At 44.1% G+C, this 15771-nt stretch overlaps 1 protein-coding gene across 1 annotated transcript in view; it reads right to left on the bottom strand.

Annotated features, from left to right (window-relative positions):
- Nucleotides 1-949: 949 nt before the first annotated feature.
- LOC138950015 (zinc finger protein 721-like) overlaps nt 950-15771 on the bottom strand; it is a 44124-nt gene continuing 29302 nt past the window's right edge. Inside the window, exons 6-9 of the mRNA XM_070321799.1 lie at nt 13296-13545; nt 10563-10772; nt 9976-10053; nt 950-4309 (exon numbers count right to left, since the gene is read on the bottom strand). Of these exons, the coding sequence (XP_070177900.1) occupies nt 2936-4309; nt 9976-10053; nt 10563-10772; nt 13296-13545 (1912 nt within the window). The 3' untranslated portion in view covers nt 950-2935. The remainder of the gene's footprint in view (nt 4310-9975; nt 10054-10562; nt 10773-13295; nt 13546-15771) is intronic.

Raw genomic sequence — 15771 nt, 5'->3', positions numbered from 1 at the left:
GTCCTGTTTGAAACTAAACAATTAAAACAATATACGCACTAATGTTCTGTGTATATCCTGTGTGTGTGTTCTTTCTTTCTTTATTTGGTGTTTAACGTTGTTTTCAACCATTCAAGGTTACTGTGTGTGTGTGTGTGTGTGTGTGTGTGTGTGTGTGTGTGTGTGTGTGTGTGTGTGTGTGTGTGTGTGTGTGTGCACATGATGTTGGAGCCATTCCATGGACAGTGTTTTGCACAAAATCATGATGTCCTATTGACATTTTGTGAAAGCGGTCAAATGTCCTATTGATGCTGAAGAGCTCAGGACATTAGTCCTACATACATGTATGAATGTGTAGCAACATCCCTGGTGTTGCTATGGGAAATGCTTGAAAACACCTCCAAACACTAATGCCTGCAAAAAGTGCAAGTGCAAAGCTGAATTTTCTCTGTTACTATGGACAACACACAGCCACCCTCATCATAGCTGGATTTCCCATGGTCAATATTGGTTATGGGAAAAGACACATCTGTCAATAGTATTCGCTTAGGCCACATTGTTTTAAGAGCAGATGAACCACACTTTTCCATCCATTGTAACTAATTGTATGGACAATAAATTATCTTATGTCTTATGTCATAAAAATGTTGGTTTAGCAGACATGGGATTCAGAAAAAGTGATAATTAAGGAAAAAGAAGGTGGGGGTCTGGGGGCCGCAGAAGGCCCCCAGTAGGGTCCAGGGGCAACGCCCCTGGTCGGGGTCTGGGGGCTTCGCCCCCAAAAGCTGAAGGTTTTTAGTGTTTTAGACACACAAAAATGGCCCTGAAATGCATATTTCAGCTTAATCATAGCCCCCCCCCCCCCCCCCCCCCCCTTTCTCTTCCTTCCCATGTTTCTCAAATTAATTTTACGCTAAGACTCAAAATAAGGAGGAGAGAGAGAGAGAGAGAGGCGGGGGTGGGGGGGGGGGGGGGGGGTGGTGGCGTGTGATGGTGTGGTTTCAATGTTCTTACCTTGTCGGTGCCAAACGACCCCAGTGACTGATTACCCGACTGGGTTTTCAGGATAGTCAAGTGCTTGTTGCTTTTCAAGTGGCTTTTGAGGGCAGTCTTTCCATTGGAGCCGTAGTTGATAACATTAACATCGTTGCACAAAGTGCACTGAGCTTTTCCCGGCAAGTTGATTTTAGCAAAAGCATCGCCAACTTTCAGTTTCACGTCTTGTGTCTTCTGGCCTTTCTCGTATTTCCAGCTCAATGATACAACTTCATCGAGCCAGTCGAATCTCCAGAGATTTTTCTTGTACTTCTGCTGGTCAATTTCCCGGGCTAGAACGGTTTCGTCTCGCTTTAGCTTCCTCATCATTTTGGCAGGTGGCTCGAAGCGATGTAAAAATGGCGCCGAATCATTCTCATACGGTATGCTTATACTGAATCCCCGATAGCTACGTTGAAACGGTGACTGTAGGAGACAAAGTCAAAGAGCGCGTTTCCATACGGATCGACCAGCAACAGTCTGACCGTTTTAGGAACCAACCGTTCAAGAATAGTATGGAATAGAGCGTCGCGATCAGCGGACCGGCCGAAAAACTTGGGTCTATACCTACATATACCCCAAAATTTTCTCAGCGGATTTGCACGAATCTCAAGAATGATCCCTGGAGCCTAAAAATTTACGGAATTCCGTAAATTTACGGAAGAATCCCATGTCTGTTTAGGGTAACCCGACTGCAACTTTTTTTCCCGCCGACTCTAACACTTTTTTTTCATTTCTAAAAACAAAACAACAAAGTTTTTGGCACATTTTGCGAACCATACTGAGACTAAGGGAAGTAACCTTCTTCGAAACTTGACTAAATTAAAAAATAAATAAATAAATAAAAAGCCTACATGTAAAAGCCTACATGTACCTATCGACCCTTTTTTTTGGTGGTCACTTTACCCTAAACCAACATTTTGTTGTTATTGGCCTTAACAGCTGAGTGTCCAGTCTTTTAACAGTTTAGAAAAAGTACAAGGAACACATTTAGTCACACTTCTTCTTGTGTTTAGCTCACTATCTCTGAAAGCCTAGGCTCTTACTAATCTTACTAACTTGTTCAAGTCTTAGGCCTAAAAAAAAAATAGGTGTGGTTACGGTAACCCGACCTACCCTATTTTTAGGGGCCGACCCTATAACTTTTTATTACATTTGTCAACAACAACAAAAACACACACAAGAAACTTAGAAAACGAGTGCAGAAAATGCAATGAAAGCGAAAGCGCCCGAGTCGCACACTTATTTCCCTGTCAAGTAGGTTTAATTTGTACACATTAGAAAGTTTAAAAAAAAAAGTGATTGCCTACCTTCCTACCCTATTTTTGTTGGCTATGTTACCGTAACCACACCTATTTTTTTTTTTGGCCTTACATGGGATGAGATTATACCTCCACTTGGTCACATACCAAACAAGACCAACCTGGATGCGCTCTGAGCGCAATGGGGATATTTTTAAGAATTAATTTCATAAAAGCCATGACTGGCTAAGAAATTGATTCATTAAAATAAATTATCGAATTCACCACCGCAATCAGTCGCTGTTGGGGTGTTGATTTTTGGTATGTGACCAAATGGAGGGATGATCTTATCCTGTGTAAAGACCTGGCCACATCGGAGAGAGTGGGCCGAATTGTTTTCACAAAATGGAGTTGAATAGTGTCTTATGCCTAAACTTCTTATTCTAAGATGGTAAACTTGGACACATCATCAAACACCAACCTCCAAAACAGCTGAAGTTTTGCCAGTTATCACAAAATGGAGTTGAATAGTGTCTTATACCTAAAGTTCTTTTTCTAAGGTGGTAAGCTTCGACACATCATCAAACACCAACCTCCAAAACAGCTGAAGTTTTGCCAATACTATGGACTCGCCTTCAAATACTACACTCCTAATCACACATATATTGCAGCGTGTCACCTTATTGTATCTGAATCTCCACAGTTTGTATGGAAAACTCTGACACATCCTTATGCACTTTTCTGATGTGAGTCTTGATGCTGGCGAACCGTTTGAAGGCCGCGCCGCACAAACTGCACCAGTTGTTCTTCCCTGCCGTCTCCGTGTGAATCTTCATGTGGCCTTTTAACGCGTTGTCTTGGATGAACGCCGCTCCGCACACACAACACTTGTACGGTTTCTCGCCTGTGTGGATCCTCATGTGCTTCTCAAACTGGCATTTCTCGTAGCGAGCTGCGCCGCAGATTTCACACACAAACGGCCGCGGTCGGTTCGCCACGTGTTTCCGTTGCAGATGCTTCTTCAAGCTTCCCGACTGGGCGTACTTCCTGGGACAGTGGGGGCACGCGAACGCTCGTTCGTCTGTGTGGATCCTCACGTGGTTGACAAAGTTTGACCGCCAACGAAAGCCTGCTCCGCACTGAGCGCAGACGTAGGTTTTGTTGGTGGTTTTCACGTGGACGCGTTTGTGGTGCTTGAGGTTGGTTTCACTCTTGGAGGCAAAGCCGCATGTTTCACAAACGTGGGGCCGGACTTCCAAGTGTGAGGTCTCGTGTTCTTTAAGGTCCCACGCCCTGACGTACTGTTTGGGGCACTGTTGGCATCGGAACGGCTTCACCGGGTCATGTGTTTTGAGGTGACACGTCAGGTGGTACGAGCGAGTGTAGCGGGCCGGACACTGCGGGCACGCATAGGGTCTTTCACCGCTGTGTATCCTCAAATGTCCTTCTAGCTCGTATTTCGACCGAATCTGTTTACCGCACACCTCACAAGTCAGCGCTTCTTTCTTCTTCCGCTTTCCAACGTTTGCTTTGTTTTTCAGTTTCACGGGTGAACTCCATGCTTGACTAGATTCTGCCTCCGCTGCTGACTCTTCAGCCATGATGACCTTCACCTTGGCAGCAAGGTCACCTTGAGGTGAAGAGCTTGCTTGCTGTTTCGCTGCCTGCCGCACTGATGAGTGAGGTTGTGTGAGCGTCTGAACTCTTCTGTGTTTTGCTTCGTCGGTAACGATGATGATACGGTCGGCAAAAGTTCGGCTGCTGTTTTTCTGTGCCCGCGTTCGTACTCCTTTCCTAGGCAATGGAAGTTGCACATTTGCTGCTGTACAGTTTTGAGCCTGGTTTTCTCTTGCACTGCCCAGATCTTCACTGCGGGTGACTTTGTCACAGCTTTCTGCAGTAATATTGTCAGTTTGAGATTGAAGATCACCTTCAACAAGTTGACGGTTGGTTGGAAGCACGGGGTCAGTCACGGTTTTGTTGGTGTCCGTGACCTTCAAGACAACTCCGACATCACTCACTGTAGTTGCTGAAAACTCCGGCTTTGTGCTGACCTGAAAAGAGAGACGTGTTTAGAGCAGACCAAATGAAAATCAGGAATGCAACTGGTACTTTCCAGTAATTTGAGGCATCTTTCAGTTACAGGCAAATCCAGCTAACTCACAAACGGTTAAGTCAAAAATTCGCTTAGCACACAAAGAAATTCTGGTCCGGAATTATCCCTCTTTATCTATGTGTACAAAGTACCCTGAGCTCGAAATGGGATTTCTCTTACGTAAGTCGAAAGACGGATAGCACACAACAGAAAGTCAGTCCCAAAGACAAAGTTTACTCTATATTTACTACAGCAACTCGAAACACGAAACTTGGCGTCTCACACAAGCGCATTGTGTAACCTTATTCCCTTCTTCTCTACACGGACGCCACACCGACTGGTCAGTCGGCACGCAATAAAGTATGAACTGAAGTTAGAAGGGGGCGAGGAGTAAGGAGGGGGCGAGGAGTAAGGAGAATTATCCAACTCCAAGAAAACATTCTGAAAAAGGTGGGGAAGTGGTGACAAGGCAGTGAACGCACTCACCATGCACTGACATCATACGAAAGCAGCCACACAAACACAGCACAGAGGCAGAGGCAGGTGTGCAGATGCTTTGTGAGAATAAGCGTTGAAAACCAGTTTGAATTAAAAAAAAAAAAACAGCAGATAGAGCCGCATGTCATAATCATTCTTCTTGTCTGGCTTTATTGACTGCATGCCGATCTTGTGGCAGTGACTTTTCACTCTTCAGTCGGACTGTACACAAACCGCTCTCACTGACTACCCTAAGCCCTGACAACTGATCCTTGGAAATTGTTTGGAAGAGTACACCTCTCTATTTCTCTCCAATGCTCTTCCTGCTGACTTCAGTGACACCGGACACCCCACTGAGTTTAGCCAGCTACCCCCCCCCCCCCCTCTCTCTCTCTCTCTCCCCCCAGCCATGTACTGTTTGGTGCTGTTCACTCAGAGCAAAACTAGTTGACTGTGTCTAACTTTTGACAAAGCAACACAACTGAAGGGTTCACAGATTAGGTAACCGACTCACTGGTCAAGGCTGCAGGGAAACAAGAGTATCTTGTCAATGAAAGAGGTTACACACAGATACGCGATGCCGAGAACGGTGGCCGATTTTTCACTCTCTTTCTCGGAGGGCCTTCATCATTGCAGGGACTGCTGTAAAGAAATGCTTGCTCAGAAACTAACTCTTTTTGCATTGAAACATGCACCAGAACTGGTGGACACCATCGACAATGTCAAACATGAAATCGAAGCAGTTTGCTTGAGGAAACGGTCGTCAGCAACTCAAACTTCTCTGTTTTCGTTTTTTAAGAAAATCTGAGGTGACTTTCTTTGTGGCCCCGCCCCCTCCCTCTGTAAAGACCCCCCTCCATAAGGACCGATTTTTGTCAACATTTTCAAGGTCGCTAGAGAGGGGTTCCACTGTACTATGACCAAGTCGAAATTTCGGATAGGACACAATAACAATTCGGTCCCTTCAATTTCGTCTTATCCGGATTTGCCTGTATCTATTTTATCGACCTTAAACCAGCTCAAAAACGATACGCTTACCATGCAAAACAAGTACGAAATTGATGATAACCATGTTTAACAGCATTGTATTACACACACAGAAGCTTGATCACACACACACACACACACACACAAACCCACAACAAGTTAACAAAGACAAGTTTACTTTATCTAAAAAAAACACCACACACAGTATTCAGGGGCAGAGCAAGAGAGCCAGAGGGGGGGGGTTTACAACCTGGGGTACAGGGGTTGGAGCTGAAGAATTTTAGCTATTTTATAAACAATTTGTGGCTTATCCTTGATTTTAAACATGATCAACTGGTGTCAGCAGCCACTCATTATTTCTTTTAAAGTTAGTATTAAATAATGGTTTTTTTTCCACAGACAACTATTCTTTTTTTTGACAGCAGAGGGGGGGGGGGGGGGGGCGGAGAAACCCCCGTAACACCCCCCCCCCCCAACTATTTACAGTCAAGGTGCATGTGAACAAAACCACCTTACATTCTGTCACATCAGACATCCTGCATTAAATCCAGTCATAATAACAATCTCTCCAGAAGCTGAACCTTTAATTTTAGAGGACCGAATCGTTTATTTCATTTAAATATTTTCTTGTAAGTTTTTTTATTCAAAGAACTGTGATCTTTGCTATATTGGAGAATTATTAATGGAGATCAGTTTTAGACTCAGAAAGACTTGAATTTCGGCAACAGCGAAAGTCACTGATGAGCGTGACCATAGACCTACATCTATGTCTCTGGCGTGACTGACCGTAGCGAGAGATCGGTTTGCAGGTCTGAGAGATTCTGTCAAAGTAGAGACCTAGGTCAAATAAACTCGATGCGAAGCAGGCTCATGTTTTGCCAAACATAGTTTGGTGTTTCCATGTTCATTTGTGTACTGCATTTAAAACTAATGCTGCGTCTAACCTCGGGAATATGTGCCGCGACGTGACTCCTGACTGACTAGCTTTGTTGTTGCACTGATCTCAAGTCGATCACCAAAATGCATGTGATTCGCTCTTCTTAGATTTCGCCAGAACTCCGCCTGGATGCACCCTAAAGGTCTGTCAGCCGGTCCCAAGCCCGGATAAAGGAGGAGGGTTGGGCGTGGGGTTAGCAACTCCACCCCGCCAAAAAAAACCAACTTGCTACAGAAACCGCAACAAAAAGTTTTTGCGGCCCTATGCTCCACAGGGAGTCTACAGGAATAAGTCAAGTAAGTCAAGATTTCGCCAGACACCGCCACCTGACTTGATAGTTTTGCCGATATTTCTGTACAACTTTCGCTTTTTTGGTTGGCATTTTGTCGATCTCAAAACCGCGCGGAATCCGACAAATACCTTGCTGTGCACATGCGCAGACAAGGCTGTTCCGGTCAGCCTTGAAATCACAATCCTGGTGACTACCACAACTTTGACTTCGAATTTTCGCGCGCGGAAAAGGTCCTCTCATCCGGAATTTACGGAAGTTTTGGTAGATTTCCGTAATACCGGAATTTAAACCCCAAATCCGTAATAATTCCAGACAATCCGGAAGGGTAAACAGGTCTGTTAGTGAATAGTGTACGACTAAAACTCCGGATTTGTGCTGACCCGAAAAGAGAGACATATGTTTAGTGACTTAAACGCGGGCGGAGATGTAGCTCAGTCGGTAGCGCGCTGGATTTGTATCCAGTTGGCCGCTGTCAGCGTGAGTTCGTCCCCACGTTCGGCGAGAGATTTATTTCTCAGAGTCAACTTTGTGTGCAGACTCTCCTCGGTGTCCGAACACCCCCGTGTGTACACGCAAGCACAAGACCAAGTGCGCACGAAAAAGATCCTGTAATCCATGTCAGAGTTCGGTGGGTTATAGAAACACGAAAATACACAGCATGCTTCCTCCAAAATCGGCGTATGGCTGCCTAGATGGCGGGGTAAAAACGGTCATACACGTAAAAGCCGTGGGAGTTTCAGCCCATGAATGAGAAAACAAACAAGTGACTTGAACTCCGGATTTGTGCGCAATCAAACAAGCTTGACAGCCATTCAAGGGCGCAATCAAACAAGCTTGACAGCCATTCAAGGGCGCAATCAAACAAGCTTGACAGCCATTCAAGGGCGCAATCAAACAAGCTTAACAGCCATTCAAGGGCGCAATCAAACAAGCTTGACAGCCATTCAAGGGCGCAATCAAACAAGCTTAACAGCCATTCAAGGGCGCAATCAAACAAGCTTAACAGCCATTCAAGGGCGCAATCAAACAAGCTTAACAGCCATTCAAGGGCGCAATCAAACAAGCTTGACAGCCATTCAAGGGCGCAATCAAACAAGCTTAACAGCCATTCAAGGGCGCAATCAAACAAGCTTAACAGCCATTCAAGGGCGCAATCACACAAGCTTAACAGCCATTCAAGGGCGCAATCAAACAAGCTTAACAGCCATTCAAGGGCGCAATCAAACAAGCTTAACAGCCATTCAAGGGCGCAATCAAACAAGCTTAACAGCCATTCAAGGGCGCAATCAAACAAGCTTAACAGCCATTCAAGGGCGCAATCAAACAAGCTTAACAGCCATTCAAGGGCGCAATCAAACAAGCTTAACAGCCATTCAAGGAGCGCAATCAAACAAGCTTAACAGCCATTCAAGGGCGCAATCAAACAAGCTTAACAGCCATTCAAGGGCGCAATCAAACAAGCTTAACAGCCATTCAAGGGCGCAATCAAACAAGCTTAACAGCCATTCAAGGGCGCAATCAAACAAGCTTAACAGCCATTCAAGGGCGCAATCAAACAAGCTTAACAGCCATTCAAGGGCGCAATCAAACAAGCTGAACAGCCATTCAAGGGCGCAATCAAACAAAATATGAGCAGAGCTCCCAAAACTGTGCGTCCCTACTTCCTTTACGCACTAGAATTAAAAAAAAAAAACGTACTAGAAATTCTTGAAGGGGTTCTGCGATACCCTTTACTTGAATGCACTAAACTTGTGTTATCATGTGTACTGCTGACGCTGGTTTTCAGACTATACTTGTTTGCAAGATCAAATACCCAAAGCCACACCTGGGAAGCCCTGTTTTGCACTGTGAGTGTGCTCAGACAAACTTGGTGTATTTTCAGAAAAATGAGCGTACTCCACACAACATTTGAATCTCCATGATTGAAACATGCTTCACACGCGTCCGTCGCACGCTAATTGTGTTAACCAAAACATTTAAAACAAATGCTTTTTCCAATGTTTACTTACAAAAACTGTAATCATGTGTCAAAATAATTGAATCGGCTTCGGGATGCGCTTGGGAAGAAAAGTAGTCTACACGGGTGGGACTGAAAAATGTCATGAATCCCGAACCTCAACCAACCAACAACCCTCCCCCCCCCCCCCCCCCCCCCCCCGAAAAAAAAGAGAAAAAAAGAGAGAAAAAAAAGAGAGGTTAGTTCCCCACCGCATGACAGTACTGATCGTATTCTAGATAATCATGCGTACAAAATACGGCGACATCGTATGGGTTCCCAGGTCTGCAAAGGGCTCCAACTGCCTACGACTTGTGTAATGGAGTAAGCAAGAGTTATACGGCACCCATCTCCTGGCACCTGAGAGAATAACAAGCGACTTTCATCCTCAACAAAGGGTGGTTGCCGCAAGCTCATCGTTTTATGTTCATCATTGTCCAAGGCACTCTAACTAACGCTTACGTACACAGTCGCTTACGTACACAGTCACACACAAGAAGCAGCTTGTGTTCCTGACCGGACATAGTCCTTAGACCAGTGCCTTTGATTACTTGTTTGCTAGTCTCCATACAGAACGGTCAAGAACGTACACTTGTTGGCTGGATTTTGAAGACTAGAATACTTTCTGTCAGATCTGTTCTGACGCAAACTTACGGAGTAAATCTTACCAACATCACAAATAACACTTCTGTGAAGGTCTCACAGAACTTCAAAAGACCCTCCTGATCTCGGGACTCTCAAAAGTTCCCCTGAGGGTATCTCTGGACCTTCAATAAGTTAAAATTGTGGATAATAGATAAAACAAGTGTGGGTGACTGTGATAAGCGAGACTTTCTTTTCTTTTTTTTTCTTTTTTTTTAGCAATTGACAATTATTTATTTATTCTTTAAACAAACTGATCTTCCCCCAAACTATAGAGATATGAGCAAGACTTACTGGGGAAGAACCTGCAGTGAAAACGTGAGACTGAGAGAGGCTGTTGTCTTCATCCCTTGCTGCCGCACTGCTAGTAATCTGTGAGGGAAAAAATACATCCAATGAACCATTTTTTGTTTTCAATATTAAAAGAAAAGTCAGGAAATAAGGCACCAGCTAATCACAATTACTGTTTGTAAACAATGTTGTGTAAGCTTAGGAAAGATAGGAGTTTACTGTGTTTCTTGTTTTAGTGCAGAAGCTGGAATGGAAGTGGAATACATACAACCACACTGTGCACACACACACACCTAAACACACACACACATGTACACACACACACACACACACACACACACACATGTACACACACACACACACACACACACATGACTGTGTACATGTATACAACCACACATACACACACACACACCTAAACACACACACACACACATGTACACACACACACACACACACATGACTGTGTACATGTATACAACCACACATACACACCTAAACACACACACACACACACAGACACACACACGCAAGGTGCAGTGTACAGGTCATGCACAAAAAAGCATTTAAAGCAAAATGACCAAACTAACTTGTACAAGGGCTGCAGAGGAACTCACAGCTGAGGACTGTGAGACAGCTGAGGACTGTGAGACAGCTGAGGACTGTGAGACAGCTGAGGACTGTGAGACAGCTGAGGACTGTGAGACAGCTGAGGACTGTGAGACAGCTGAGGACTGTGAGACAGGAGGCATCACAAGTTCGGTCACACTGTCATCTTCCTCTCCATCATCCTCAGAAATCTGTCAAAACAGAAATACATACATACGGCCGTAAAGATAATGTCAAACAAAACTAGCTGGTGACAAGAAGACAGGATATAGATTCAGGGGTGGTGATCTATGCACAAAATAACATGGGTCGGAGCGCATATTTGCTCCAACAGTGAACTCAGGAAATATTGATCCGGACTTCAGGTAACAACCCCCCCCAATAAAAAAATTTAAATAAAACTTTGGATACAGAAATCTGTATAATTTGAAAAGAATCCCACAATGAAATAGTAATTAAGACAGTGGGAAGAAAGTTCAATACTGAACAGTGCGTATTTGGCTTATGCAGTTGTTCGCTTGTCATGACAGCTCGGTACCGTATTTTCAGGACTAAAAGGCGCTCTGTTCTATAAGGCCCCTCCATTTTAATAAAAACCAACAACAACAAATTACACTCGGCACTGTCACTCCATAAGGCGCAAGATAAACAACGATGTTGAAGCCAAATACAAAATCAGTGCTTGTTTGGCTGATGCAGTCCCCCCGCGGGTTAGGGGGAAGAATTTACCCGATGCTCCCCAGCATGTCGTAAGAGGCGACTAACGGATTCTGTTTCTCCTTTTACCCTTGTTAAGTGTTTCTTGTATAGAATATAGTCAATGTTTGTAAGATTTTAGTCAAGCAGTATGTAAGAAATGTTAAGGCGCAAGATAAACAATGATGTTGAAGCTAAATACAAAATCAGTGCTTGTTTGGCTGATGCAGTAGTTCCCTTGTCATGACAGCTCAATAGTTACCTCCCCTGCTCCTTGCAACAGGGCCTGGGCCACTACCTTTTTTTTATCAGCAGTGCTGCATTTGGCAGGTATTCTTCTGTTAAGCTTTTGCCAGTCTTTAGTTAAAAAGGGATCTATATATTCTAAGTGCTATTAGTAGCACTGACCAACGATTTCATATTATCAAGCAAATTATGTTTTTGGTATGCATATTTATGATTCGCAACTCCATTTCAAATTTGTTAACGAAAATTTGATTTTAATGACAATTTTGACGAACAAACTTATTGAATTATTCATTATTTTTACATTTAGTCAAGTTTTGACTAAATGTTTTAACATAGAGGGGGAATCGAGACGAGGGTCATGGTGTATGTGTGTGTGTGTGTGTGTGTGTGTGTGTGTGTGTGTGTGTGTGTGTGTAGAGCAATTCAGAGTAAACTACTGGACCGATCTTTATGAAATTTGACATGAGAGTTCATGGGTATGATATCCCCGGACGTTTTTTTCTTTTTTTCGATAAATGTCTTTGATGACGTCATATCCGGCTTTTTGTAAAAGTTGAGGCGGCACTGTCACACCCTCATTTTTCAATCAAATTGATTGAAATTTTGGCCAAGCAATCTTCGACGAAGGCCGGACTTCGGTATTGCATTTCAGCTTGGTGGCTTAAAAATTAATTAATGACTTTGGTCATTAAAAATCTGAAAATTGTAAAAACAATATTTTTTGTATAAAACGATCCAAATTTACGTTCATCTTATTCTTCATCATTTTGTGATTCCAAAAACATATAAACATGTTATATTTGGATTAAAAACAAGCTCTGAAAATTAAAAAAAAATAAAATTATTATCAAAATTAAATTTTCTAAATCAATTTAAAAACACTTTCATCTTATTCCTTGTTTGTTTGTTTGTTTGTTTGCTTAACGCCCAGCCGACCACGAAGGGCCATATCAGGGCGGTGCTGCTTTGACATATAACGTGCGCCACACACAAGACAGAAGTCGCAGCACAGGCTTCATGTCTCACCCAGTCACATTATTCTGACACCGGACCAACCAGTCCTAGCACTAACCCCATAATGCCAGACGCCAGGCGGAGCAGCCACTAGATTGCCAATTTTAAAGTCTTAGGTATGACCCGGCCGGGGTTCGAACCCACGACCTCCCGATCACGGGGCGGACGCCTTACCACTAGGCCAACCGTGCCGGTTTCCTTGTCGGTTCCTGATTCCAAAAACATATAGATATGATATGTTTGGATTAAAAACACGCTCAGAAAGTTAAAACGAAGAGAGGTACAGTAAAGCGTGCTATGAAGCACAGCGCAACCGCTACCGCGCCAAACAGGCTCGTCAATTTCACTGCCTTTTGCACTAGCGGCGGACTACGTTCAATTTCATTCTGTGAGTTCCACAGCTTGACTAAATGTAGTAATTTCGCCTTAAGCGACTTGTTTAAGGTTTCATGCTGATATGCAATCCTATAGTCCGCATTGGGTTGACGATTTGTATTCTGGTCTTGTCATCTGTTAACCATGACAACAAACTGGCCCTACATTGCAGGTGTACTTTCAGTGTTTCACAACAAACTGCAGGCACCACACAGTTCCTCCAGGCTGCCCCCCCTCCCCCACCACACACAAGCGTTTAGAGACTGGTCCCCCACGTACTCACTCTTTTAGTTTAGTTATTTCCGAAAATAGTCTATTAGGCTTCAACAAAAAATGAGATTTAGAGTTTCCGGTTCCCCATACCTGTACCATAGCCATACCTGAGAACAAACCGCGTTAACAGACGGGTCCCCCACAGCCTCAGTGACGTTCAAGATGATCGGCCCACCGGTGGCCATACTTCCAACCCCGCACAGTTCCTCCAAGCTGCACGAAGACCTCTCAATGTCTCCCAGCGACGTCAAGGCCTGGGGCTGTCCGATGTAGATGTTGCATTGGACGCAGTACTGCGTGAGGGATCCGTTGCACTGTACGCACTGGGTCAAGGTCAAAGCGCTCGTCTTGTTGTAGCTAAGGACAATGATAATGATCACTTATTAATGGCCCATATTCTTATGAGTTCTTGAGATTGTACAGTAAAGTGTAGCACCAAACACACACACACACACACACACACACACACACACGTACTAGCTACAGAAAGGGAGAACAAGCACAGGGTTAAGATGATCAGTTTTTTTGTTTCCAACATTGATGATTTCTTCATGTAATTACAAGGTTGTCGTCACCAAGACTGAGACTGGTCTTTTTTGCACAGAATCAAATGACGACATTTATAACAAATGACGTCATTATCAAGATTGGTACATAACGTTTTATTGTGCATAATTTCTTTGTGATCCGTTGTGTTTTCGTAAAGATACAGTGTATTTAGTCATGTAAGCGAGAGACACTGGCCTAAAAAATGGCGGCAAAAAGCACATTTTCAGAGAAGGATTTTCGATCCTACATCAAAATAAGAATGGCACTTGGTAAAACGGCCGGTGACATACTTGAAGAGCTGAGAACTGTAAGCCCAGGCACAGCACCATCTCGCGCGACAGTTTTTCGGTGGGCAAAGCATTTCTCAACAGGGAAAACGTCTGTGGAAGATGCAAGGGGAAAAGTGAAGAAACCACCTGTAACCGACAATAAAATGGTGTCCCATGTGCAACGGTTAGTTGATGAAGATCCCCGAGTGAGCAGTCATTTTATCGCCGAAACACTGGACATTTCGTCGTCGTCTGTCTTGAGAATTTTAAAACACAAACTTGGATACACAAAGGTGTGCGCGCGATGGGTACCACATTTCCTCACTGAAGAGAACAAGAGGTGTAGGGTTACGTTTGCCCAACGGCTACTCAAGATATACGACGGATGTGATCAAAAACGCTTGGATGAGATCGTGACTGGAGACGAAACTTGGGTGTACTTCTTTGAGCCAAAAAGAAAAGCTCAAAACAAAGCATGGATAAAAAAAAGGTGCCAATGCCCCTCGGATCGTGCGAAAAAGTCGCTCCGGCAAGAAGGTTTTATACACAATATTTTATAACACAAAGGGCGTCATTTTTCAAAAACCACGCGAAAAAGGCAGAAGCATCACTGGGGTGTACTGCAAGGAAAAAGTTCTTGCTGGCATCGTTCGTTACTACAAGAGAGCCAGACCAACTACAGGATTGAAAGGGATCAAATTACTTCATGATAACGCACCTGCTCACAAATCCAAGGTGGTGAAAGAGTACCTGGAGGTAGAAAACTTTGAAACTTTGCCACATCCTCCCTACTCTCCTGATCTTGCACCCTGTGACTTTTTTTTGTTTCCTCATCTGAAAAGACAATTGGCTGGGCGTCGATTTGACAGTCGATCAGCCCTCGGATCGGCTGTTTTCCAGTGTCTGAACCAGGTGCCAAAAAACGACTTCAAACGGTCATTTCTTGACTGGGTCCAACGACTTAAACTGTGTGTAGCCGCTAAGGGAGAATACTTCGAGGGTTTGAAATAAAAAACAACTGCATCATCTAAAGATTTCCCGGTTTTTGAGACCAGTCTCAGTCTTGGTGACGACAACCTTGTAATGTACAGTGGAAATACTGGAATCCCCCTTTTAGAACCTAGACTGAAAATGTTAATTTATCTTAAAACTGAACCCTCACTGTTGAAGAAGAAGGTCAGCAAGTAGGGAGTCAGTACGGAGATACATGTACCCACATTATGTTAGCCAAACCCTTCCAAATTTAGGTTGCAATAAGAACTGCCTTCTGTGAACCTTACAGAGGGTTTGTTCAGAGTAGGTGGTATGGCAGACTTAAATGCAACCAACTTTTCCCTAACTTTAGTCGTTTGAAAATCTTTCCCGAGCCGTTGAGGCCAAGTCGGCGAAAAGTCTGCCATGTGAACAGCCCCAGCGGTTTAGGTACGATTTAGGCCAGATTCAGCAGCGACTCCAAAACTCAGTTGAGCACTGCTCGACTCGGTCGTAACTTGTCAAAGATTTTACGCAGACTTTTCTTATCGCGCTTACTGATAGGTTTGCTCTAGCCAACCCAAGCTTAAACTTCCCTTTTCCAGAAAACAACGAAGACGACAGGACAATCCCGGATGGTACAGTCTGACGAGAATCACCGCTTAAAACTCGTCTGTGCTGTTCACGTGGGCACGGGGCCCCGGGTAGCTCAGTTGGTAGAGCACTGGACTTGTGATCGGAAGGTCGCAGGTTCGAATTCGGGCCGGGACGGAAACGGGTCAACTTTATGTGC

This window comes from Littorina saxatilis, linkage group LG16 (assembly GCF_037325665.1).
Source record: "Littorina saxatilis isolate snail1 linkage group LG16, US_GU_Lsax_2.0, whole genome shotgun sequence".
In the NCBI taxonomy this organism is placed as follows: domain Eukaryota; kingdom Metazoa; phylum Mollusca; class Gastropoda; order Littorinimorpha; family Littorinidae; genus Littorina; species Littorina saxatilis.
This window is presented reverse-complemented; position numbering and strand designations above follow the sequence as displayed.